We start from the raw sequence: 27,283 nt of genomic DNA, 5'->3' as shown, positions 1-27,283 counted from the left end.
TTTGGCATTACTTGTTTTTTTTTAAGTTTATTTTTTAAATTATAGTCATAATAGTTTGTAACATTGTGAAATTTCAGTTGTACATTATTATTTGTCAGACACCATAATAAGTGTGCCCCTTCACCCCTTGTGTCCACCCTCCACCCCCCGTCCCCCTGGTAACCACTAAACTGTTCTCTTTGTCCGTAAGTTTATGTTCCACAAATAAGTGAAATCATATGGCGTTTATCTTTTTCTGACTTATTTTACTTAACATAACACCCTCAAGGAACATCCATGTGGTTGCGAATAGGACAAATTTGTCTTTGCTATGGCTGAGTAGTATTCCATTATATATATATATATACACATCACATCTTCTTTATCCATTCACCAGTTGATGAGCACTTGGATTGCTTCCACGTCTTGGCTATTGTGAATAATGCTGCAATGAACATAGGGGTGCATAAGCCTCTTAGTAGTGTTGATTTCAAGTTCTTTGATAAATACCTAATAGTGGGATGACTGGATCATATGGTATTTCTATTTTTAATTTTTTGAGAAATCTCCATACTGTTTTCCGTAGTGGCTGCACCAGTTTGCATTCCCACCAGCAGTGTATGAGGGTGCCCTTTTCTCCACAACCTCTCGGACATTTGTTATTTTTTGTCTTGGTGATTGTAGCCATTTTAATGGGCGTAAGATGATATCTACGTGTAGTTTTGATTTGCATTTCCCTGATGATTGGTGATGTTGAACATCTTTTCATGTGCCTATTGGCCATCTGTATATCATCTTTGGAAAAATGTCTATTCATATCATCTGCCCATTGTTGGATGGAGTTGTTTGTTTGTTTGTAGTTCAGTTGTATGAGTTCTTTATGTATTATGGAGATTAACCCCTTGTCAGATATATGATTTGCAAATATTTTTCCCGGTTGGTGGGTTATCTTTTCGTTTTGATCCTGGTTTCTGTTGCCTTCCAGAAGCTCTTTAGTCTGAAGTCCTACTTCTTTATCTTTTCTTTTGTTTCCCTTGTCTGAGTAGACATGGTATTCAAAAAGATCCTTTTAAGGCTGATGTCAACGAGTGTACTGCCTATATTTTCTTCCAGAAGTTTTATGGTTTCAGGTCTTACTTTCAAGTCTTTGGTCCATTTTGAGTCTATTTTTGTGTATGGAGAAAGATAATGGTCAACTATCATTCTTTTGCATGTGGCTGTCCAGTTTTCCCAAGACTGTTCATTGAAGAGGCTTTCCTTTCTCCATTGTATGTTCTCAGCTCCTTTGTTAAAGATTAGCTGTCTGTAGATGTGTGGTTTTATTTCTAGGCTTTCAATTCTGTTCCGTTGATCTCTGTGCCTATTTTTGTACCAGTACCATGCTGTTTTGACTACTGTAGCTTTGTAGTATATTTTGAAGTCTGGGATTGTGATGCCTTCAGCTTTGTTCTTTTTCTCAGGATTGCATTAGCTATTTGAGGTCTTTGGTTGCCCCCTATGAATTTTAGGATTCTTTGTTCTATTTACATGAAGAATGTCATTGGGATTCTGATTGGGATTGCATTGAATCTGTAGATTGCTTTAGGTAGTATGGACATTTTAACTATGTTTATTCTTCTGATCCATGTGCATAGAATATCTTTCCATTTCTTTATGTCATTATCAATTTCGTTAATGTGTTATAGTTTTCCTTGTATAGGTCTTTCACCTCCTTGTTTAAATTTCTTCCTAGATATTTTATTCTTTTGTTGAGATTGTAAATGGGATTGTACTCTTGAGTTCTCATTCTTTTAGTTCGTTATTGGAGTATATAAATGCCACTGATTTTTGTAAGTTGATTTTGTATCCTGCAACTTTCTGTAGTTGTTGTAGTTTTCTGATGGATTCTTTAGGGTTTTCTATATATAAAATCGTGTTGTTTGTAAACAGCGAGAGTTTCACTTCTTCAATGCCTATTTGGATTCCTTTTATTTCTTTTTCTTGCCTAATTGTTCTGGCCAAAACCTCTAGTACCATGTTGAGTAAGAGTGGGGAGAGTGAGCACCCTTGTCTTGTTCCTGTTCGCAGAGGAATGGCTTTCAGTTTATCTGCATTGAGTATGATGTTGGCTGTGGGTTTGTCATATATGGCCTTTAGTATGTTGAGGTACTTTCCTTCTATACCCATTTTATTGAGAGTTTTTATCATGAATGGATGTTGGTTCTTGTCAGATGCTTTCTCTGCATCTATTGAGATTATCATGTGGTTTTTGTTCCTCCTTTTGTTAATGCGGTGTATCACATTTATTGATTTGTGGATGTTGAACCATCCCTGTGTGCCTGGTATGAATCCAGCTTGATCATGGTGTATGATCTTGTTAATGTATTGCTGTATTTGATTTGCCAATATTTTGTTGAGGATTTTTGCATCTGTGTTCATCAGTGATATTGGCCTGGAATTTTACTTCTTTGTGTTCCCCTTGTTTGGCTTTGGTATCAGGGTGATGTTGGCCTCCTAGAATGTGTTAGGAATTTTTCCATCTTCCTCAATTTTTTGGAATAGTTTGAGAAGGATAGGTAATACATCTTCTTTGAATGTTTGGTAGAATTCTCCAGAGAAGCCGTCTGGTCCTGGACTTTTATTTTTTGGGAGGTTTTTATGATTTGTTTTTTTGTTTTCTGTTTTGTTAACCTATGCTGGCCCCAAGTGATCTCTGTTTCGCTTTCAAAGGGCTGACAGACCATCTGTTTTAATCAAGTGGCAGAAACCCAATTCAGAGTGGCTTAGGCCACAGTGGGGTGGGGAATGAAAATGTATTAGCTCATATAAAAAAATGCAAAAGGCATCAGTCTCCATCGTGGCTGGACTGAATGCCATCAAGGCTCAGTCTCATAGTCTCTCCATTTCTGAACTCCATTTCTTTGGGATTAGCTGCATGCTCAGTTAGGCTCTGGTGTGTAGTTCTTAATACTTATTATTATCATCATGATTAGCTGTCCTCATCATCTGCTTGAATATGATCAGCCAAGTGTCCTTAGACAACTTCTTCATCCATCTGATCCACGATGATGCTACTCTTTCCACTTTAACAATAATAGTAACAAAAACAGCAGCTACTATTATTGAGAGCTTACCTTGTACCAGACACTCTTGTTAGACGCTTTACATGGATTATCTATGAAACCTTATAACAACCCTATAAGGAAGGTTCTATAATTATCCCAGGAAAGCCAGCCAATTGATTGCAGGATCAGAATTTGAAATCAGGTTTTCTGGGTCTAGAGTCTGGGCCCCAAACCTTCACAAGGCCTCCTGCAGTCACTGTTTAGGGCTAAGAAGAGAGAAGCAAAGCCATCAAATAGTATGCCTATTTCTTAACTTTTTCTGAACATGAATCTTAAAATACACTTGGCAATCATAGTACGGGGCAGAACTTTGGAGGTTATTCTTACAATTTTGTCAATCCCCAATCCTTCTGGGTTTTAGAGTTCTGGAAGCTCTTTGTACAGGACCCTCCCATATCTTTATAAGCTGGTTTCATTAGCCGGGATCTCTATGTGGCCACTCTTGTTTCTATAGGTATTTCCTCCCTTTATTCTTCAACAGAGTCTTTTACTCTCATGATGCCTGAACGTCACCTGTGACAGCCTTCCATGAATCCTAATCTCTAGAGTCTCAGAACAGAGGTTTTACGTCCTTTTTTTTTTTTCCTTAAATGCTTAAATTGACCTTCCTTTAAAACCTGGGGGATGTTCAACTTTCCCTCCTTCTGAAAGAACTTTGAGATGATGGTTTCACTTGCCCTGGGCATCTGCTTACTTCCATTTCTCCATTCAGTTCCTTTGGTTGGTCAGAATTAGGTTTGGAATATCATTTCCCCTTGTTACTACTTCTGTCTTGAAAGTGATGAAATGATCAGGAAGTCCATAACATTATAACATTTCCTTCCTTAGTTCCTCTGCTTTTAGTGGAATGAAACTTGGAGCAAATAACCAGCTATTTTAAATGCCCCATCCTTATTTTAGAGCCATTGTTTTCTTGATCTTTGTGTCCACAGAATCCAGGAAAGTGCTTCGCCTGATGTAGCTGCTCCAAATATTTGTTGAATGAATATGTGAATGCCCAAATTCTTCTGTGTTGGTATGGACACAGGAAAAGAGAATTAAGTGTTTTATCCTCTCCTAGAGTCAGAAGCAGTTGCTGCAGAACATTCCACAGGCATTTCTTTTTAACACTATTCTATGTGCTAGACTGATTTTAGTTCTTTTTTTTTTTTTTTTAGGAAGATTAGCCCTGAGCTAACTGCTGCCAATCCTCCTCTTTTTGCTGGGGAAGACTGGCCCTGAGCTAACATCCGTGCCCATCTTCCTCCACTTTATGTGTGGGACGCCTGCCACAGCATGGCTTGCCAAGCAGTGCCATGTCCGCACCCGGGATCCAAACTGGCGAACCCTGGGCCACTGAAGCAGAATGTGTGCACTTAACCGCCGTGCTACCAGGCAGGCCCCTAATTTTAGTTCTTAATTGCCTACCATAGGGCATCAAAGAGATATCAGGAATAAGGATGGACTGGATGATAAGGAAAACCACATTTTTTTGGAGTATGTTCTCCAAGACAAGCCTCCTTATCAGGCCAGACCAGGAAATGGAACAAGGGTGCCCAGCTTGCTATCGCAGGCTTTTAAGTTGCATTTGTCCTGAGAGTATTGCAAAGATAGTGGATAACGTAGGCTATATATTTTGTTTGTTTTTAACTTTTTATTTTGAAATAATTATAGATCAATATGAAGTTGCAAGGATGATACAGAGAAATTCTCTGTACCCTTCACCAGATTCCTCCTATAGTTACATCTTATTTAAATATAGCACTATATCAAAACCAGGGAACTGACATCGGTATAGTATATGTGCATGATTGTTCTACGCCATTTTGTCACATGTGTAGATTTGAGTAACCTCCTCCTCAGTGTAAGATAGAATCTGTTTTATCACCACAAAGTTCTCCCTGATGCTGTTTCTTTATGGTCACACCCACCTGCCCTCCATCCTCTGTTCTCTGTCTCTATAAAATTGTATCTTATATAAAGGAAATCACACAGTATGTAACCTTTTCAGGTTGTTTTTTTGCAGGCAGGATGATACACTCAAGAACCTTGCAAGTTGCTGCAGTGTAACAATAGTTCATGTCTTTTTATTTCTGAGTATTCCGTGATAGTGGATGTACCACAGCTTTTTTTTAATCATTCACCTCTTAAATACACCTATTAAAACAACATTTTGGTTGTTTCAGTTTTTGGCCGTTACAAATAAAGTTTCTATGAACATTTGTGGGCAGGTTTTTATGTGGACAGAAGTTTTCTTTCTCTTGAATAGATGCCCTGAGGTGTGATTGCTGATAAGTGTATGTTTAGTTTTTAAAGAAACTGACAAACTATTTTCCAGAGCGGCTGTACCGTTTCACAGTCCCACGAGCAATGTATGAGAGATCCAGTTTCTCCACATCCTTGCCAGCATTTAGTGTTATATAATATTTTTTTGTAACAGCTTTATTGAGATATAATTCACATCATATAATTCAGTCATTTCAAGTGTACAAATCAAAAGTTTTTAGTATATATTTAATATATTTAGTATATTTAATGTATATTTAGTATGTTTAGTATATATTTAGTTTTAGTTGTACAACCATCACCACAATAAATTTAGAACATATTCATCACCCCCAAAAGAAACCCTGCACCCAATAGCCACCATACCCCAAAACCCTATGCCTTCAGCCCTGGAAGCCACTAATGTACTTTCTGTTTCTAAGATTTGCCTATTCTGGATGTTTCATATAAATGGAATTATAAAATATAAGGTCCTTTGTGACTGACTTCTTTCACTCAGCATAATGTTTTCAAGACTCATCCATGTTGTAGCACATATCAGTACTTCGTTCTTTGTCATTGCCAAATAATATATAGTATTTTTAAAGAAATGCAAGTGTGTTTCTTTCCATTACATGGGTATACAGTGAGAGATAACAAAATGCTGCTAAAGAGAGGCTTTGCCCAGCCTGCTTGGAGGTCTAGACTGCAATTAACCTATGCAAATTATTGCTATTTTAAATAGTCAGCAGTTCTCTGTAAAGTATTGCTTACGCTTTTTGTTTATTGAGCAACAATTCTGAGTAGGGGAACCTGAGCAGCTCCCCTGAAATCCTGTCGTGATCTTTCTAGAGAAGCTACGCACAGGGTGGTGAGTGTCAGCGATTCGGGTCAGGGACATGTCAGCAGACCACAGGCAGTGTTGGAGCTGGAATAGAGCTGTGCATCAGGCAGATGCATTCCGGGATCTTTCTGGGCCCTTTGCCTTCTGAATAACCTTGCTCTCCCCAAACACTTTGTTTACGTGCTATCTGACCCACGGGTTGGTGCTCATGGCATAGGACAGAAACTTCTACTGCTGCTAATACATTCAAATAGACCATTTATGTTTGCAAAAATGTATTAATCACCAGTATTGTGAGGTACAGAGGAGGACACAAGATGAACGGGTGCTCATCTGTTCTCTAAGAGCTTAACATTTAGCCATGGAGATGAGGCATAGCCCTAAATAACCGGAGTACAAGGTTGAATGGGATGTGTGCCACTTTAAATATTAGGAAATATTTTAACCATCCAGAAAAGAACAAAGAACAATAAAACAAATTCCCATGTTCTTACCATCTAGCTTTGTTTAATTTTAACATTGTTGCCGTATTTGCTTTGTTTTTTTTTAAAGAAATAAAACATCTCAGATACTCAGCAGTGAAAATGAAGGAATTATTGATACATGCAACAATTTATATAAATCTCCAGGGAATTATGCTGATAGAATACAGTCAATCCCAAAAGGTCACAAACTGTACGATTTACACACATTCTTGAACTGACAAGATTATGGAAATGGAGAACAGATTCCTGGTTGCCAGGGATTAAGGATGGGATGGGGCTGGAGCCAAGTGGGTGAAAAGGCAACACGAGGGATCTTCCTGATGGAACCATTCTGTGCCTTGTCTGTATCAATGTCAGTATCCGGGTTGTAATATTGTACTTTGGTTTTGCCTGATGTTACCAATGGGGAAATTGGGTAAAGGGTACATGGAACCTCTATTATTTCTTACAACTGCATGTGAATCTATATCTCAAAATTAAAAGTTTAACTAAAAACCCCCTCAGATGCCATTAAGTCCCCTTTGATACTCTCCCCAGTTCCATTCCTCCGCCTCCCTCTCCAGAGTTTACCATTATCCTGAATTTATTGCCAATCACCTCCACAAAAATTTTAATACCTATGCTACATATGTATGTCCCTAAATAGTATCTAACATTGTTTTACATATTTTAAACTTTTAAAAATAGTATCATGTTGTATGTACCCTTCTGGGACTTGGGTTTTCTTTTTTTTTTTTCCCCCTCTTTACAGTGTTTGCGAGGATGGCCATGTTGATACATGAATGTATAGTTTATTCCTTTTCACTTTTGTTCATAATTCCATTAAATGGCTATACTGTACGTTACTTATCCACTTTCCTTGGGACATTTAGGTTCTTTCTAATTTTCCGTTATTATCAACAGTGCTGCAGTCAACATTCTTGTCTACATTCCTTGTGTATATGTGGAGAAGTTTCTTGAAGGCAGGATATATGTAGGAGTAGCACTCCTTGTCCTGACAGTGTGTGCATTTTCAGTGTTTCTGGATATTGCCAAATTGCTCTTTAGAGTGGTTGCAACAATTTACATTATTCGTATCAGTATATGAGACTTCCCATTCCTCTACAGTCTCACCAACAATTTAGTTTTATATTTTGCCAATCTGATGGGCATGAAATGGTACTCATTGTGGTTTTAATTATTCACATTTGCCTAGTTACTAGTGAATCGAACATCTTTTCATTTGTGTGTTAGCGATTTAAATTTCTTCTTTTGTGGATTACCTGTTTGTACCTGTATCAGCCAGAGTTTAGTTGGAGATAACACAAATCATTCTATTTTAACCAGAAAGGGATTTACAAGAGGACATTAGGTACTTACCAAATTGGTGGAAGGGCTGGAGAAGCAGGTCACAGAATGGGCCTCTAGGAATGAGTCCAAAATCAATACTACAGGAAAGGCCCTCCGAGGGAGCTGCTACCCTCGGGAACAATCAGGAAACTGGAGAATTGGGAAGCTGCTGTCCCAGCTGCTGGCTTCAGGATTCCATGATTTTAGCCACAATGGAGTGCTGAAACTGTTGGCTTCAGAACAATGCAGTACTTGCCCCATTAAATGGATGCCTCAAGCGTGCCTTCCTTCCTACTTAGCTCAGTTCTAAATTCAGGGCTCTCTTGAGACCGTCTGATTGGTGGGGCTGAAAACACATCTTGCAGTCTTAGCTGCAAAGGAGTCTGGGAAGCTGGGTTTTAGCTCTCCAATTTCAGCATTACAGCAAGATCTAATAGAAGGAGGTTAAAACTGACATTGAATGAACCCAAACACTGTATTTGCAATGATATCATTTGTCTATTTTTCTTTTAGATTTCCCTGTTTTAATGATTCATAGTTCTTTATAAAGTCTAGATATTAAACTTTTGCAGGTTACGTTCATTACAAGTATCTTCTGGTTTGAGGCCTCTCTTTTCCTTTTTTTAAAAAAAATTTTAAATTTTTCTTTCTTCTCCCCAGAGCCCCCCAGTACATAGTTGTATATTTTAGTTGTGGGTCCTTCTAGTTGTGGCATGTGGGATGCTGCCCCAGCGTGGCTCGACGAGTGGTACTAGGTCTGTGCCCAGAAGCCAAACTGGCGAAACCCTGGGCCACTGAAGTGGAGCATCCGAACTCAACCACTCTGCCACCGGGCCAGCCCCCTCTTTTCCTTTAGATTGTAGAATTGTTTATTAATAGAAGATTTCAGTATTATTGTGGTCAGATTGATCAGTCTTTATCAATCTTTTCTTTTGGGATTTCTACACTTTATGTCTTGTTGAAGAAACCCTTCTCGTCTGGAGAGCATAAAAATATTTTCCTCTAAGAATTTTAGAGTTTCGCATTTAAGATTTAGGTCTTTAATCCATCTGGACTTTATTTGGGGTGTGATGTGGTATTGTATTTGGTTATTTTTCTATATGGCAAGCTAATTATCCCATGGACCATCCTTTTCCCAGTGACTTATAATGACACTTATGTCATATATCAAGTTCCCATCTTTACCATGGTCTGTTTCTGGGCTCCCTACTCCATTCCACTGATCTATTTGTCAGTATCACCTGTGTCAGTATCAAACTGATAAATATTATCGTTTTCTAGTAGATCTAGATATCTGGTAAGACAGTTCCCCCTACATTGTTCTTCAGAATTGCCTTAGCTATTCTTACCCTCTTCCTTTTCCTTGTGTATTTTAGAATCATTCTATTATGTTCTACTAAAACAACAACAACAATCCTGTTGGGAGTTTTATTGGAATTGTATTGAATAACTTTGTAGAGAATTTTCATCTTTATGATACTGATTCTTCCTATCCATGAAAATAGTTCTTAAATGTATTCCAATAAAGTTTTATAATTTTCTTCCTAAAGATCTTGTACATCTTTTGTTAAATTAAGATATCTAGGAAGGAATAAATAGTAGTTATTTTTTGTTAAATTTTTTTATCATGCTATCTTTCTCTAAATTGTACTTGTACATACTGTTGTTGGCATATATAGGAATATGATTTATTTTTGAATATTGGTCTCCAGCAAAAATGAGGAGCTCTCACTTTTTCTCACATTTAGTTTTTGGTTCACATCAAAGCCATAAAAGCATGTAATTTAAAGGGATGGGTAGTTCTACCCTTGTTGTGAGAAAAGAGACAGATAATTCTGCAGCGTTTGTTATGGAAAACAGTCTGTCCACTTGTCTTTCGTTCCAGGCAATTCCTTCTATCATTTTAGCTGATTGTTTTAGTATTTACCTCCATATCTTTAAATAGCATGCATATGCTGCTGCTTCTTGAGCTTTTGGTTTAGGCATTGTTCTTTGACTTTCTGCTATGAAAGATGAGGATTCAGCTATTTTTTTTACTCCTCCTTCACCACATATGTATAGCCTTCTTATTACCCTATCCTCTCCATATAGTTATACACAATATTAATTAGATCGCTTGTGTTATGTGTGTAAATTCTATTTATAACTGAACCAGGTAGTAACATATAATGACTTTCATCTTTTCTGCACAATTTTTTTGTTATAACAGTTATTTTTGTTTGTTGGTTTGTTTCTTAGTTTCATGTGTATTTATGTAATTATGCCTACAGAAACACCATATTCTCTATCAATTCAATAAATCTGTTCTCAAGACATTCTAGTGCCTTCTGAAGTACTCTCGTCCAGACTGTTTGCTGTCCGCCTGTAGCCAATAGTCAATCCTAGGATTTCCCTTATTCCATCCTGGGGATTTCCTCAGTGCCTCTCCTACATTAGATCACCAACTCCCTGTATCTCATGTCTTCCTCTTGCTTGATTTATTTCTTTATTTTGATGGAGCACATTCTCCCATAGTTTCCTGAGAACAAGAATATACAGGAAAAAATAAAAATCTGGAAAAAAAAAAAAAACCTCTATATAAAAAAAAAAATAAAAACAGAATGTACAAGGTAAATTCTCTAGGCCTTCCAGGTTCTGCAATTTCTCCTCATCCTGTTTAGATGTGGATTTTTTTAACTTATCCTGCTTGAGACTTGTACTTCCTACATCTAAGAATTCATAACTTTTATAAATTCTTGACAATTCTTTGTCTTATCTCTTCAAATATTGCCTCCCCTCACCCTCTTTATTCTTGCCTTCTGGAACTCAGATTTGATACACGGCCTTCTTATTTCAATATTCAGATCCCTTGAATTCTCTTTCAGATTTTCCATGCTTTTCTTTCTTTTTAGTAGTCCGGATAATTTCTTTGGATCTATCTGTCCCTTTACTATTTTTCTTTCCTAAATGTCTGTTTAATCTGTCCATTCGGTTTTTAATTTCAAAGACTAAATTTTTAATTTCTGTAAGTTCTACTTGGTGCTTGTAAAAAATCAAATAGGTCATTATTTCTTTTTATAGTGTTTTTTCTTTTCTCGCTTTATAGTCTCTGTCTGATCGTTTGATTATCTGATGTTCTTGGGGTCTAATCCTGCTCTTTGTTGTTTCTGATAATGCTCGCTCACAGTAGAGTTCTTGTAATTTTGGATTTTAAACTCATCTTCAGGACAAGATTATCTGTTAGCGTACCATGTAGCCTAGGTTAAGGATATGTCCCTTTGGAGACATTTTATTTGTCCTGTGGCCCCTCAGAGTAGCATTAGTCCAGAACTTTTTTGTTAATTTCTCAGTTTGGGGCTACTTGGACCAAATGTGTAGTATCAGTTTGAACCTAAAACTCAGAGAAAACAGGCCTATTGTTATGAATTTTCAGAGGAGTCTTTTTCCTCCCCCAGGACCCAAGCCAAGATGGAGAAACATCTTTGTCATCTTCTGTGTGGGTAGGGGGACATTTTTTTCTGAATCGCCATTTCGCTTAAGTCTTGAGGTCCCACTTCTGTGAAGGAGCTCGTCTCCTGTTCCTGCCTGGGCACTGATGCCCCTGTCCGTGTTTCACTGAGCGCAGCAATGCCCTCTTCCAGCCCACCCTGTCCGCTTTGGCCACAGCTGTGTCAGCTCAGCTGCTCCTGCTCTGGTTTGTAGTTCCCTCTGTTTGGGAGCCCTGCCTGCTGATTTTCGTTACTCTCTTGCAAGTGCTGCCTTGCAGTGAAATGAAAGTGTGTTATAGCTGACCCAGCATTTCCAGGTGTTTTGTAGGAGGCAGCTTTTCAGGCCATCTGTCCGCAGTACTGCCATTGGTACTTTTTAAACGTAGAGATAAAGGTGAAAAGTACCTCTGGCTGGGAGGGTCAGGAAAGGCCTTAGAGAAGATGAATGCCAGAGTTTAGAGACAAGGGAGAGGGCACAGCAGGAGCAAAAGTACAGAGGCAGGAAGTGACCATGCAGGTATGCAGAAAAGCACATAACTCTCTTTCACTGGAGTGTATCTGAGAAAGGGAAAATGGGGTTGGAGCTGGACCACGGAGCAGCAGGGAGCTATCAAAGTCTCACAGCAGGGAATACCGTGATCCCAAGCTTTGTTTCAGGAAGTTTAAACTGGAAGCGTGTCCAGGATGAAAGGGCGTGGGTGGCAGCAGTGGGAGAGGGGTTTGGATTTGGAAAGATGATCCTGGAGACCAGGTGATAGGTTGCACACGGCCTGAATGGGGTAGTGGGGTGGAGAGGAGGGAACCACTGGGGGAGAGAGAGGGAGAGGGACTCAGCCGAACTAGATAAAGAAATCTGGGTCAAGAGCTGGGGGACGAAACAGAAGAAAAGCTAGGCAAGCACATTGTCTGAATCCTGGGAAATGAATTTTAAATGGCACCAATTATCTGAGCTGTGTTCTGCCTTTTACGATGGTCCAGGTACTGCCCACAAATGCTAATACACAGTTCATCTCAACTCTGCATGCAGCTAAAGATGTTCTTAGGCAGCTTGATGAATAGTTGTCTTTGGATTAGAGATAGCATGTTCCGGTAGAGCTCCCGGAAGTGAGTTGGGATGTGTTTGCCTTCCCCAGAACCTGCTGACATGGCCGATCCCGGGGCTGATGAACCGTCCCCCAGGACAGAGAGTCCGGATGGGGAAGGCCGGGTGTCTGAGGACAGATCGTCGCTCCATCAGAGGCTGGCCATCAGGGAACTCATCGACACGGAGGTCTCCTATCTGCACATGCTCCAGCTCTGTGCCTCGGACATCAGGGGCCGCCTGCAGCAGGTACTTGCGTGGGGCCACACACAGCCTATATTTATAGGGACAAACGTGAGTTCTGCTCTCGAGACTTCATGTCTGTTCCTGGGGCAGGCTTGATGGAGGGGAAGGCATGATGGATGTGAAATCTTCTGGATGTCAGCCCCACTATTTCCATCTATTGTCCACGCAACCTTCAGCAAGGCCTTGGACTCTTAGTAAACTCATCTGCTAAATGGGGAGAGGAATAATCACCTCAGAGTATTAAATGAGCTAATGGGTAAAGGAGCCCTTTATCAAGTTTAGAACAGATTGCTTAAACTGACCTACATTCTGATTGTCCCCTTTGGGGGGTGATGACATGGAGAAGTTATCACTATGATGGGTTTCTATTTTAGGGTTCCTTTTTTATATCTTTTTCCCCCCTGATTTCAGAAATAATATAGGCTCTCTCTATAAAATTTCAAGCATCCCCTAGCATGTAAGCTCCATAAGGGTAAAGACTACTTAGTTCAATATTTTGCTGTTCTTGACATGTAAATAGTGGACTTAACTAATGTTTCTTGAATTAATGACATACTTAACTACATAACATAGGAGGTAAAAGTCCTCTCATATTTTGCTCTTTAGAAATTAGGATTTCGGGGCTGGCCCCGTGGCCAAGTGGTTAAGTTCGCGTGCTCCGCTGCAGGCGGCCCAGTGTTTCGTTGGTTCAAATCCTGGGCACGGACATGGCACTGCTCATCAAGCCACGCTGAGGCAGCGTCCCACATGCCACGACTAGAAGGACCCACAACAAAGAATATACAACTATGTACCAGGGGGCTTTGGGGAGCAAAAGGAAAAAAATTAAATCTTTAAAAAAAAAAAAGAAATTAGGATTTCTCTGTAGGCACAGAACAAACAAATATAGGTTGTTACTTATTTTAACAAAATAAGAGCATACTCCATATATTTTTCTACAGTTAGCTTTTCCTACTTGATCCTGTATCTAGTACATCTTTCTCTGTATATATCCTCTATATGCCCATGCACATATGTGGATATCCTGCATCCTTTTTAACAGTGATATAGCTTGGTTAATAGGGACTGGAGTTCAGACTATATCTCAAAGTAATGGTGGTAGGTGCCAAGTGTGTCAGAGCTGGAAAGAAGTGCAACTTCCCATCGTTATATGACAGATGGGGAAACTGAGAGAAGAAAAATGACAGCTGCCAGCAGACCTGGGATAAAACCCCAGTTCAGCCTTCCTTTCATGCTGAGTGCTCCATCTCTTCCGCTCTTCTTGTAGGGAAATGAAAATACCTAATTAATAAAATTTCACAGTCCTTGCAAACATTCCACAGGGACAGTCTTCCCAAGAGTGATGGGACCCTGAGGGTGTGAGTGTTCTAGACGACTCTCCAAAGCCTGCAAATAAAGTCACTCTGCCGAACTCCCAGCGACCTCCCATGGCTTCTCTGTTCCCTCCAGCTGCCGCAGGGAGATCTGGATGTCCTGTTCTCAAACATTGATGATATCGTCAAGGTGAACAGCAGATTTCTTCATGGTCTGCAGGAGACAGCCTCCAGGGAAGAGGATCAAGTGCAGCTAATTGGTAAGCACAAGAAGAGGCAGTTGTCCACCTTAGATTCCCGTGGAATTAATTGTCCTCAGCATGTGGTAATTGCCGAACTGTCTACAGAGTTCCAAGGAAACACCGCTCACTGGGAGTCTGTTTTTGGGAACAGACTGAAACATAGCATGTCCTATATCCAAGACATGGATGGATGTAGTTTCCCTGCTCTCAAAACCCTCTATGCTCTGCCTGTTTACACTCCGCCCCTCAACCCCTGGAAACCACTCATCTTTTTACTGTCTCCATAGTTTTGCCTTTTCCAGAATGTCATGTTGCTGGAATCATACAGTATGTAGCCTTTTCAGAGTGGCTTTTTTGTCTAGTAATATGCAATTAAGGTTTCTCCATGTCTTTTCCTGGCTTGACATCTCATTTCCATTTTTTTTTGATCACCGAATAATATTCCACTGTATGGATATAGCACAGTTTATTTATCCATTCACCTGCTGAAGGACTTCTTGGTTGCTTCCAAGTTTTGGTAATTATGAATAAACCTCCTATAACCTTAGGGTGCAGGGTTTTTAAAAATCTCTTTTTAAAATTTGTTTGTTGTGGTGTAATATGCATACCATAGAAAATTTACAATTTTAACCATTTTTAAGTATACAGTTCAGTGGCATTAAGTACGTTCACATTGTTGTGCCACCATCAGACTATTCATCTCCAGAACTCCTCATCCTCTTAACCTGAGACTCTGTACCCACCAAATGATAACCAGCCCTTGGGGACCACCGTTCTACTTTCTGTCGCTATCACTTGGACCACTCTGTGTACTTCACATAAGTGGAGTCCTTATATTTATCCTTTTGTATGTGGCTTATTTCACATAGTTTAATGTCTTCAAGGTTCTTTTTAAACTTTTTATCTTGAAATAATTTTAGACTTACAGAAAAATTGCAAAAATAACACAGAGAGCTTCTATATACCCTTCATCCAGCTTCCCTAATTTTTAACACCTTACGTATCCATAGTACAATTATCGACATCGGCTGTTAACATCAGTGCAACTTATTCAAATTTTGCCAGTTTTCCTATTAATATCCTTTTCCTGGTCCTGGCCCCAATCTAGGATACCACATTTCATTTTATTGTCATGTTCCCATAGTCGTCTTCAGTCTGTGACAGTTCTTCAGTCTTTCTTTGTCTTTAGTGACTATGACACTTCTGAAGAGTTCAAGTTTGTAGAATATCCCTCAATTTGGGGTTTTCAATTATAAAGTTAAAATTATTTTATGAAAGTTTATACAGTCGTGTGTCACATGATGACGTTTTGGTCAAGGAGGGACCGCACGTATGACGGTGGTCCCGTAAGATTAGGACCATGTATCCTAGGTGTGCGCTAGATTGTGTTAGTGCACTTTGTGACGCTCGCACAACAGAATCGCCTAACAACACATTTCTCAGAACGCATCCTCGTTGTTAAACAACACATGACGTATATGAAACATTTCATAAACTTGCATTATAATCAAATTTTTATATTTTATAACCTTTTATATGATTTATAAAATTAAACTTATTTTCATGATTAAACTGAGGTTATACATTTTTGGCAAGAATGTCATAATCAATGTCCCGTCCTTCCGCGTGTGTCACAGCAGGGGCACCTCATGTTGCTGTATTTTATTACTTAGAATGATGTTAACTCTGATAGTGTAGCTGATAGAAGGTGCTATCTTCTAGGTTTTCCACTATAAAGTTACTATTTTTTCTCTTTGTGGTTAATAAATATCTTATGAAGAGAAACTTTGATAGTATGCACATGTTCTGTTTCTTCTCAAACTTTCATCCGTTAATTTTAGCATCCATCAATGGATCTTGCTTACAATAATTATTACTGGTGTTCTAATGGTAATTTTCTATTTCCCTTATTCCTTCTATACTTATTAATTGCAATTCTTCTATAAGCAAGAACTGTCTCTTCTCCCCCATTCTTTTTTTATTCAATTATTTATTTATATCAGTGTGGACTCATGGATATTTACTTTATTCAGTGAGTCAGTGCTATCATTATTCATTTTCTTGCTCAAATTTTACCAACTTTGGCCACTGGAAGCCCCTTCACGTTGGCTCCTGTGTCCTTTCAATGTGCCTCCAACAATTTTTGAGCACTTCCTGACTTTCTGACATCACAAGATGTTCCAGGCTCATCTTGTATATTCCCTGCACCATCCTTGGAATCAGCCATTTCTCCTGGGGGCCCTGGTTCCTGTCTTTGGAAAATGATGTTTAGACATCAAGTTCTAGGCTCCACGTTTGCTCATGGTTCCTGGAGTGTCATTGCTCCTAGGCCCTGTCAGCTGACAGAGCTGGCAAATATATGTATATCTGCTAATACGTGCATCTGCACACATCTACATTTCTTTCTATATCTGTCCATCTGTATTTATATATATAAAGCCATGAGTTCATGATACCTCCAATGCCAGTCCAGAGTCACAGGGTTCGTTCTAGTCTTCCCTCTTTTCTTATTTAACGTCTTTCTCTGACAGGGAGAAATGGCTGTCATCTACAATATATTTATTTATTTATTCAGAGTTAGTATACACATAAGGTAGTTTCAGAATTACCTGTACTCTTGTGAAAAACAGTTATTTACGTTAATTTCTTCCCCATACCCTTCAGTGCGGTTATGTTACTCATTTGTAGTAGAATGAGGTTCATGCCTTATTGTTTGTATCCCGTCTGGGGTTCCCCCTGCACATCCTGGTGGGTCTGAATTGTATATGTGAAACAGGAGCACGGGTCCAAGAGTCAGAGCTGTACAGAAAGGTCTAGTCAGCAGAGCATTGCTCCCCTCTCATCCCTGCTACCCCATCCCATTCTCTCCTTCTTTCCACCTTGTTTCATTTCCCCTACAAGTAACCAATCTTATAAGTTTCTGATTTTAAAATATGGAATGATTCATGAATTTGCATGTCATTCTTGTGCGGAGGCCATGCTAATCCTCTATATTGTTCTAACTTTAGTATATGTGCTGCTGAAATTAAGCTGGAGTGATCCTTTTAAAAAGGAAGCCAGATCATGTCACCCCTGCTCAAAACCCTCCAGTTGCTTGCTGCCACCAGAAGAATAAAATCCAGACACCTTACTCCACCTCTCTTACTTCGAGGCCCTCCATCATCTGGCTTCAGTCTCCTATTTATTTTCCCTACTTTGTGCCCTCGCACACTCTGCTCCAGCCACACCTGCCTTCCTAGTGTTGTCCTCATGTCCACTGCTCACCGGCCGTATGCCCTTTGCTTTGTCCCTCCCTCAGTCTGATGCTGTTCTTCCCCCAACATTCCCAGGACGGGTCCTTCTGGTCTCTGATAAATGTTCACATCTTCATGGAGGCCCTCCCTCCGGAGGTCTCCTGCTGCTCTCTCACTCTTTTTCTGACTTTGTCTTGATTCATGGTACTCATCACTACCTGGCATATGTTATCAATTTATTTATTGTCTGTCCTCCCTGCTCGAATAGAAGCCCCAAGAGGCAGGGGCTTTGTTTTGTTCACAGAGCTTGCAAGAGTGCCCGGCACATGGTCAGTAAATAAGCAGCTAGTCAATATTTGGTGAAGGAAGTTTGTGTCAGGTCCTTTAGATGCATTATTTATTTAACCCTCACAAAAAACACGTGGAAGCGAGTACGGCTTTTATTCCAACCTGCAGGTGGAGAAATGGAGAGTCTGAGGGGTCACGTGCTTGCCCCAGGTTACACGACTGGGAAAGCTTGGCAGGAGGTCTGGCCTTCAGTCTCTCTGACTCCAAAGCGTGCTGTGACTGCCTGTGCCGTGCTAGAGCGTGTCCTTGTAAACCCGGGGTTGGGAGTTGTACCTGCCACTCACGGTAATTGTGAAGATAGAACGTGAGTGTGTTTTGTAAACTGTAAAACACCGTACAAGTATGAGAACTATCAATATTATTGTCGTAATTATAGCTACCGTTTATTAAGTACTCACAGTGTGCCAGTCTGAGCTCTCCATCACCCTCTCACTTAATTCTTATAGCAGCATTTTGAAAGTGAGATGAAAAGCGGAAACTCAGGACAATGAGGTAACTTGCCTGGCCGTCTCACCGCGGAGCTGGAGCGCTTAGCTGTCTCCCCCACCGCCTCCCTGTCCCCAACAAGGGGACATACAGACATGCCTTTGAGAATGCCTTGTTGCTTTCTCACTGTCAGGTAACTTATTCCTGGAATTCCAAGAGGAGTTGGAGCAAGTCTATAAGGTCTACTGTGCCAGCTACGACCAGGCCTTGCTGCTGGTGGACACTTACCGGAAGGAGCCAGAGCTGCAGCGGGAGATCCAGGGCATCATTGAGGCAGTGGTGTGAGTAGCGTGACCTGTGAGCACTCGCTCTTGTTGCCATTGACCCCGAGGTCAGGGGCCATTACCATTTCACCCCCACTTGGTGCTGCTCATGCTGCATCAGGAGTGTCTCAGTGAGGATAGGCTAGGCTATGCTACAGAGACAGACAATTCCTAAGTCTTGGTGGCTTCAAACAACAAACATTTGTACCTTCCTTGAGCTCCGTTGTGGGTTGACTTGGGCTCTTTGCAGCATCCTCACTCTGGGACCCATGCCAACAGCAGCTACATCTGGAATGTTGCCAGTAATGGTAGCAAAGGGAAAACGTTCTGGAGGGTCTAACACTGGTAATCAAACACTCCAGTCCAGAAATGATATCCATCGCTTCTCATAATTCATTGGCCAGATCTCATCACATGGCTTCGTCCAACTACCAGGAGGCCAGGGCGTGCTCTCCTGCCCTGTGTCCAGAGGTGGAAGAGCAGAAATGTTTGGTGAACAGCACTCTTGACTACCGTAGGAAGGGTGGTGAGGTGGTGGGAACCACGTGCTGGAAGCTTCGGTGGTGGGACGCAGGTGTGTGTCACCTGGGGAGGCCTTCTCCAGATGGCTGAAGTCCTGCCCCACAGAACAGCATCAGAACTGCCCTGGGTGGCATCACAGCCCAGAGCTGGCACCAGTGGGTCGAAGCTCCAGGAAGAGATATGTAGAGAACAAAATGTTTTAAATTATAATTTTAAGTGGGTAGCATAGTTACATGGTTCAAAAGCTTTAAAAGATCCAAATTTGTACAGTAAAACATCTTCCCAACCCTGTCCCTTCATCTACCTGAATGCTCTTCCCACCCCCAAAGGTAAGGTAACCATTTAAAATTACTTATGGATCTTTGCACAGTTCCTTTGTGCATCTACAAGCAAATACAAATATATACTCTTACTTTCCAAAATTTTTAATGAAAGTTTGTATTTTTTTTTTCACTTTCAGTGTATCTTGGAGATCTTCCCATCACAATACATAAGTGCATGGTCCTTTCAATAGCTGCGTATTCTTCCACTATGTGCCTGTTTCACAGTTTAACTGGACTCTATTAATGGACATTTGGTCTATGTCTATTCTTTTGATATTATGACAGTGCTACAGTGATTATTCATGAACATATGTCATTTTACTCAGGTGCAAATGTATCTGTTAGGTAAATTTCCAGATGTGGAATTGCTAGGTCAGAGGAAGTGTGTATTGATAATTTTGATAAATATTGCAAAATTTTCCTCTGTAAGGGCTCTGCCAATTTACAGTCCCACGAGCAACACACGGGGATGTCAGTTTGCCCATGGCCTCCCCAGCAGAGTGTTATTAAACTTTAGAGATTGGCTACTGAGATAGGTGAAAAATGATGTCCAGTATGGTTTCGTTTTGCATTTATCTTCTTACAGTTAAAATTGACCATCTTTTTATGTATTTAAGAGTCATCTGTGTTTCCTTTCCTGTGAATTGTTCCACTTCTTTTCTATTTTTTTTTGATGAAGATTAGCCCTGAGCTAACATTTGCCACCAATCCTCCTCTCTTTTTTGCTAAGGAAGACTGGCCCTGAGCTAACATCCGTGCCCATCTTCCTCTACTTTATATGTGGGACGCCTGCCACAGTATGGCTTGCCAAGTGGTGCATATGTCTGTTCCTGGGATCTGAACCAGCAAACTCTGGGCCACTGAAGGGGAAGGCGCGAAGTTAACTGCTGCACCACCGGGCCAGCCCCTCTTTTCTGTTTTGAAAAGGCTTATATCTTCCCCAGGGCAAGCTCACCAAGTGAAGATAGGTGAAGGTCGTTTTCTGGAAATCAGAATAGTGTAGGAGGAACGGAGGTTATTATTGTGATTATTTTATCTCACTCAGACATTCCCTTTACACCTGAGAGAAAGACGGTGTAGATTTCAGTCCTTGAAGTGACGTTATCTCACATGGAGCCTCCTGATACCTCCCCTCCTCTCCATTATCTTATCCTCACCCCTTAACCCCCTGGAGCCACCTTTTTTTTTTTTTTTTTAAGATTGGCACCTGAACGAACATCTGTTGCCAATCTTCCTTTTTTTTCCTCCTCTCCAAAGGCCCCCAGTAGATAGCTGTATGTTCTAGTTGTAGGTCCTTCCAGTTCTGCTATGTGGGACTCTGCCTCAGCATGGCTTGATGAGCGGTGCTAGGTCTGTGCCCAGGATCTGAACCGGCGAAACCCTGGGCCACCAAAGCAGAGTGCACGAACTTAACCACTTGGCCATAGGGCCAGCCCCCTCCTTTTTTTTTTGGTAGGGAAGATTGGCCCTGAGCTAACATCTATTGCCAATCTTCCTCTTTCTTTTTTTTCCTCCCTAAAGCCCCAGTACATAGTTGTATAACCTAGTTGTAAGTCCTTCTAGTTCCTCTGTGTGAGATGCCACCACAGCATGGCTTGATGAGCAGTGTATAGGTCCATGCCCAGGATCTGAATTGGCAAACCCCAGGCTGCCAAAGCAGAGCACTCAAACTTAACCACTATGCCACCAGGCCAGCCCCTGAAGCCTCTTTTTCAAGTACCTATGTCCTAGCCCCTCCCTGTCTCCAGAAAAACCACATTCATTTTCCCCTTTGATTCATCTCTTTGTGGGTCTTACAAACTTAGGCTTTTGCAAGGATCATTGAATACATTTCTACAGAAGTGAGGCAGATAACTGAAATGAAGGAAGGAAAATGCCAGATGTGGGACAAAAGGGAGTAGTGGAGACTGTCGCAAACCAGAGCCAACAGACTCTGAATAGAGTGTAGCTGCAGCCCAGCCTGAGCTGATTATTGCTATATCAAGTAGCTTTTGCTATATAACAAGCCACCCCAAAACATAATGGCTTAAAACAAACATTTATTTAGCTCACACTTCTGCATGTGAGCAATTTAGCCGGGCTCAGTAAATGATTCTTCTAGTCCTGGCTGAGCACCCTCACATGTCTGCGATGAGCTGCAGGTCAGCCTTGCTGACCTTGGCTGGACTCTCTCATGTATCTGGGACACATGAGCTGACTCAGCTCTGGCCACACAGTCGCTCATTGTCCTGCGGGCTAGCCCAGACTTGTTCACACGGTGGTCACAGGGTTCTAAGAGGAGAGAGACAGACGCATGGAAAGAAAGTTGGGGGAGAGGGAGGACAAGGCCTTTGGAGGTCTCGGCTGGGAGTTGGCATGCTGTACCAGACCCAGGGGGTGGAGAAATAGACCCACTTCTTGATGGGAGGAGCTTCAAAGTCATATTTAAACGATGCGGATGCAGAGAGTGGAGTAACTGCAGCCATTTTTGCCAACCGTCTGCCTCAGTTGCTATGTAGGAATGTGAGTCCACTGTGGTCAGATGCTCTGATTTTTCAGGTGAAGCCAGAAATTTTGATGTAATGTCTCCTGAGCATTAACTGTTGGCCTCTGGTTCAGACATGTTAGAAACACTATGTGGGGGACCTCTGGTTGGCACACAGGCTGCTGTTTGTCATGTCGTCTGCACTCTGGTCTTTTCCCAGCCAGCCCAGCCCAGGCTTTTCTCACGGGCTTTGGCGCCAGGCTGCCTGTAGCGGCTCTGACTCTGCCCCTGACCCACCTTGGCAGAGCCATTTCAGTCTCAGAACCTAGTTCTCTTATGTGTAAAGTGGGGGTAATAACAGCAGCTCCTGGGAACATTGACTTAGTGCACACAAGTGACACTCAATAAATCCCGGCTATTATAGTTATCTTGGCTAGGCAGGGATTATATTTCTCTGGGACCACACTGTGGTCCTCAGCTCTATCAGTCCCGCTGCCCCTTTTTTATAACAAACATTAAATGAATTTATTATCTTGAGATATAAAATATATATGAAATATATATATATCGCCTACCTATATACCTAACAGGGAAAAAAATCAGTAAAATGACTTAACATAATAAAAAGGAGAAATAAAAGGAAAATAATTTCTAATTAAGTAATACATATTTCAGTGTGCAAAGTGCTTGGGCACCACTACACTGGAAGATAGAATGAAGCCATCAGATGCTTGCACCTACTTACAATAAATAAGTTTGGATTAAGGAAAGAAAAGTCAGAAGCCGTCCTATATAAGCATAGAAAAATGGAAGAGCAGAGAGTGTGTCTGTGCTAGAATAGCAGCTGGCACTGATGACAAGCCTGACTTCCTTGTATATGGTAAGAGAAAGAAGGAAATGACGTAATGGAAGTAGGGATAACAGCACATCCTGGGAGGCAGAGGAAAGGAGGAAGTATGATGTTCTTGCAGATGATCTGGGTCTTATTTATCAAAGGTAATGTCATAACAATTCCCAGGGTTATGACATGGGACTGGATGGAGTTGAAGTGTCGCAAAAAATGTCTCAGTTCTTGACATCGCAGCACATTTCAAGGCTTTCATTCAGTCTCTGAATGCTCCGAGGGCCATCTGAGACATAGACAGTTCTCCACAGTGCAGGTCTGTCCTCGCAGGGTGTCCTGCGTCCTCGCTCCCTGCCCACGAAATGCCTGGAGCACCCCCGAGTCTACAGGTTTCCAAAATGGCCTCGATGAGAACCTCTGGTCTAATGTTGCACCAGGAATGATGTTCTTCCCGTCAGCGTGACTTCTGATCTCCTCCATCTTGACGCAGTAATCCCCGCTTTCTTGTGCTGATGATCATGGGAATGTTTCTGGAACTTGGCCACCTGGAATCACCACACCAGCCATAAATGGTTCTTTCTCAGCCAGTTAGGATAGATGGCACCATCTAATCAGATTCTTTGTGATTCCAAAATGCATGCTGCCTCCCACCCTTTCTTTGGGTGGGTGAGTGGGTGTTCAGTTTAGCCTGTGTCTTAAGGCAGAGCTTCCCAGCTGAAGGCGAGGGGATCACAGGCTCATCCTTGCGTGGGCAGGGAGTGCTGCCTTAGGTAGGACTGTTGTAATGGGGTAGCCATAGGGGTGGGAGGAGGCTGCAGTGCAGAGGCGCATCAGTCCAGCACAAAGCACCCGCACTTCCAGAATGATGGCTGAGGCAGAGTGTTTGGAGACGGCAAATAATTTCCTTTGTTTTCCTTTATTGGCAATTTTTGTTTGCTTTAAATAGAAAAGTAATGCATGCTTGTTGAAAAAAGGAGAATTCAAATAATACACAGGTATGTAAACTAAAAGAGTAAAAGTCCATCCCTTCTTGGTCTCCTGTTTCCCTGTCCTTCCCCCTAGTACTTAACATTTTCCACCCAAGTTTCTGTATATTTACAGACAGGTAGGCAGACAGACAGGAAGCACACATTCCATGGGAAAGTCTAGATGGATGGATGGATGGATGGATGGATGGATAGATAGATAGAATGAATTTTTAAAAGGGCTCCTACTATACATGCAGTTCTAGAACTTTCTTTTTCACTTAACCATGGTCATGAATATCTTTTCACGACAGTACGAATAGTTCTACCATGTTCTTTGTAATGATTGTGTAGAATTCCTATCCATGGCAGCTCATAGGCTGTGGTTTATTTGACCATTGCCCTATTGATGGATATTTGGGTTGTTTCCAGTTTTTTACTGTCATAAATAGAGTTGCAGAATAACTTCTGCCTTCATCCCTGCTCTCTTGAGTTGATATTTCTGTGGGTAGATTTCTAGAGTAGGATTAATGGAACGGAGGGTTTGTACCTTTCGCAAATTGCCAAACCGTGCTCCAAAAAGCTCTCTCCAACTGATACTCCCATGAAGAGAATGTAAGAGTGCCTGTTTTCCCACACTCACCCAGCTCTGGGGATTGTCTTTCAGTTTTTGTTGGCTGTCTGAAAGGCTGCATGAAATCTTTTCTCCAAATTACCTAAGAAAGGCTGTCCGTGTCAGAGGCTGCTGTAATTCTGTACTGACTCCTCGATGATTGTGGGGAAGAGCTGTGATTGTCTCTTGGAAGACCCCCTACCCTCTGATTTGTGAGGGAACAGCTATCCCCAGGAGGTAGTTGGCCCTTTCCCATGCAAAGTAAGCCCAGAGGACAGTTTTACAAATATCTGCTAACTGTTTCCACCTCCCCTGCCCGTGGTCAACCAAGCACTAGAAAACCCGTGGTGAGAACACGTGGTCAGTGTAGGTGTGTCCTGAGAGAGAGTCCCACCCCTGCTTCCTACCCCCTGCAGCTAATGAGGGGGCTCCCACCTGCCCTGCCTACCCTTAGCCTCGTGGTTGATCTTTCCTGGACATTTGGTCTGGAGATTTTTCCATAGAAAGAGGAGCCAGAGGCAAGGGTGCCATAGAGAGGGGGCCAGAAAACGGTCCTGAGCTGTGTCCGTGAGTCATCTTGGAGGAGACGCACTTGGACACTGAGGTTTGAAGGCCTCGTGGGTTTCTCAGAATGTGGGTCTGGTCATGATCAAGGCAAGACTGTTGCAGCCTCTTCTTAGATGCCATTGACTCAGGGGCTCTTTCTGCAAATTCCAGATGTCATCGAGAAAGGAACTAGAAATAGTCATCGATGCAACAAATGGTACATCTGGAAGGGACCTGGACACTATTAGTTCCTGTGTTTTGTTTTCTTTTTTACTTTTTTTAATGAAATAGAAGGATGTAATGAACGCTCATATACCCACCACCTGAAATGAACCAGTGTTATGTTTTTTTTGCTTCATCTATTTTCATGCTAAACTATTTAAAGGAAAATGCAGATGACTTTTTACCTTTAAATGCTTTGAATGCATCTCTAAACATTAAGTTCCTGTGATTTTAAAAACTTCTTTTTTAAAGCAGCAGAACCATTTCATTAATGAAATATCATGTGGATGACCGACCAGCACGTAGAGTTGTGTTTGGGATGTCCCCCAGCGGGGATGAGAAGCAGGCAGTGGACCGTGTGAGTCTGGAGCTCTGGGCAGAAGTTGGAAGTGGAGATCTGGGTTTGGGACGTGTGTAAAGCCGTAAGACTAAGTGAGATCAGGCAGAGAGTGAGTGGAGAGGGAGGAGAGGAGGCCCAGGGCACCCTGGCATTGGAGAGAGGCCGGCAGAGGAGGCCAAGAGAGCAGCCTGTGGAGTATGAGAAGCTGGACAAAGGACACCTCTGGGGCTGAAAGAAGAAAGTGTTTTGAGGAAGAGGGAGTGGTCAGCTGTGTCTCTTGTCGAGAGACAAGTAAGCTGAGCTCAGGCAGAGAACTGACCACTGCGTTTGGTACAGACAGGGAACCAAGGCCCAGAAAGGGGCAAAGCGAGAACTAGCAGCACTCGTCCAACAGCTAGACCTCAGGAATTACAGATGGGGAAACTGAGGACCACAGAAGGAGGGGGACTTGCCTGAGATCACACAGTTGGCAGAGCTGGGGCTAGAGCCCAGGCCCTCTGGTTCCCCCAGGGATGGGCTTCACTGACCTAACACCCGCCTTCTCCTTCAGGCCACAAGCTGGATCCTCAGGCCTCAGTTTCTTACTGGTAATCCCTCTGCAGAGGATTACCAAGTACCCATTGCTGCTGCAGAAAATCCTGGAGAACACACTCCCTGATGCCAGCGCCTACCCTGTCCTTCAGAGGGCTACCCATGCCCTCCAGGATGTGAACGCCAACATCAATGAATACAAGAGGCGCAAAGAAGTGGGTAAGGACTCAGGACATTTAGGGTAGAGCAGTGAGAATGCTGCTAGTTACCAAAAGACTCATCTCAAACTGGCTTCACCAATAGAGGGCATGTAGTAGCTCATGTAACTACAAGTCCAGAGATAATGTGGGCTTTAGGTAGGGCTTGATTAGGGTGCTGGCTTCATTTCCCTGTAATTCTCTTGTCTCTACTCTTTACTGTGTGTCATCTTCCTCTTCAGGCTGGCCTCCCTCATAGTAGTAAATAGCTATAGCTGTTCCAAGACTCACGTCTGCAGCCACACCCTTCAGGACAAGACAGGACCTTTCTCCCCTTAACAGTAAAAATTAAATTGTAGCTTCACTCTGATAGGACCTGTTTGGGTCGTGTGCTCACCCTGAACCAATCACTATGGTTAGGCGAATGCCATGAGCTGATTGGCTTAGGTCTTGTTATGTACCCTTCTTTGAACCAATCACTGTAGCCAGCGGATGGGACTATATGAATTGGCTTATACCAGTCAGCACCCACTCCTTGAGCTAAAGTGAGGTCAGTCCTATCAAAACCACGTGGCTGCTATACTGTGGAGGAGAAACAAACACTGGGGAGGCAGAGAGCAGTGTGTATCCTGGGGTGGGGGTGAGGGGCAGAGGAAGGTGGGGAACTGTGCCTCTCAGGCTGTTGAAACAGAAAGGTTTGGAAAATGAAGCCGTGTCCCGAGTAGAGAGAAACTCAGTTGCACAACTGAGGCACGTAATACGGATAATTTTGCTAATGTTTCCTAAGGGCTAACTGTGATGCATTTTTTATTCGTTGTCATGTTTGATCCTTACAATAGCCCTCTGAGGGTGGCACTGTCAGCCCCATTTCACAGTTGGGTAAAATGAGAGCTTCAGTCCTTTGCTCTAGGTAACAGAGCAGGTAAGGGACAGAGCTAGCTTTCACTCTCAGGCCCGTGGTCTTCCCTCCCACACCAGACTCCATCTGGCAGTTTCGGATTTTTTCCTCACTTGCTTCTCCATCCAGGTCAGGAGGTGGCACATGGGGGGAA

General features: G+C 42.0%; 1 protein-coding gene and 1 non-coding gene across 13 annotated transcripts in view; one reads left to right on the top strand and one right to left on the bottom strand.

The window, feature by feature from the left end:
- ARHGEF37 (Rho guanine nucleotide exchange factor 37) overlaps positions 1 to 27,283 on the top strand; it is a 49,259-nt gene that overhangs the window by 4,480 nt on the left and 17,496 nt on the right. For 6 of the 12 annotated variants that reach the window (XM_046666215.1, XM_046666217.1, XM_046666216.1 and 3 more), the window contains 5 exons: positions 11,420 to 11,464; positions 12,586 to 12,782; positions 14,229 to 14,352; positions 18,535 to 18,682; positions 26,054 to 26,253. In XM_046666215.1, the coding sequence (XP_046522171.1) occupies positions 11,420 to 11,464; positions 12,586 to 12,782; positions 14,229 to 14,352; positions 18,535 to 18,682; positions 26,054 to 26,253 (714 nt within the window). The remainder of the gene's footprint in view (positions 1 to 11,419; positions 11,465 to 12,585; positions 12,783 to 14,228; positions 14,353 to 18,534; positions 18,683 to 26,053; positions 26,254 to 27,283) is intronic. The other 6 variants (XM_046666219.1, XM_046666223.1, XM_046666224.1 and 3 more) reach the window with 1 other exon arrangement.
- LOC124243127 (U6 spliceosomal RNA) lies at positions 17,262 to 17,363 on the bottom strand. The gene has a single exon (XR_006889623.1). It is a non-coding gene; the product is annotated as a U6 spliceosomal RNA (small nuclear RNA).

This window comes from Equus quagga, chromosome 7 (genome assembly GCF_021613505.1).
Source record: "Equus quagga isolate Etosha38 chromosome 7, UCLA_HA_Equagga_1.0, whole genome shotgun sequence".
Classification (NCBI taxonomy): domain Eukaryota; kingdom Metazoa; phylum Chordata; class Mammalia; order Perissodactyla; family Equidae; genus Equus; species Equus quagga.
This window is presented reverse-complemented; position numbering and strand designations above follow the sequence as displayed.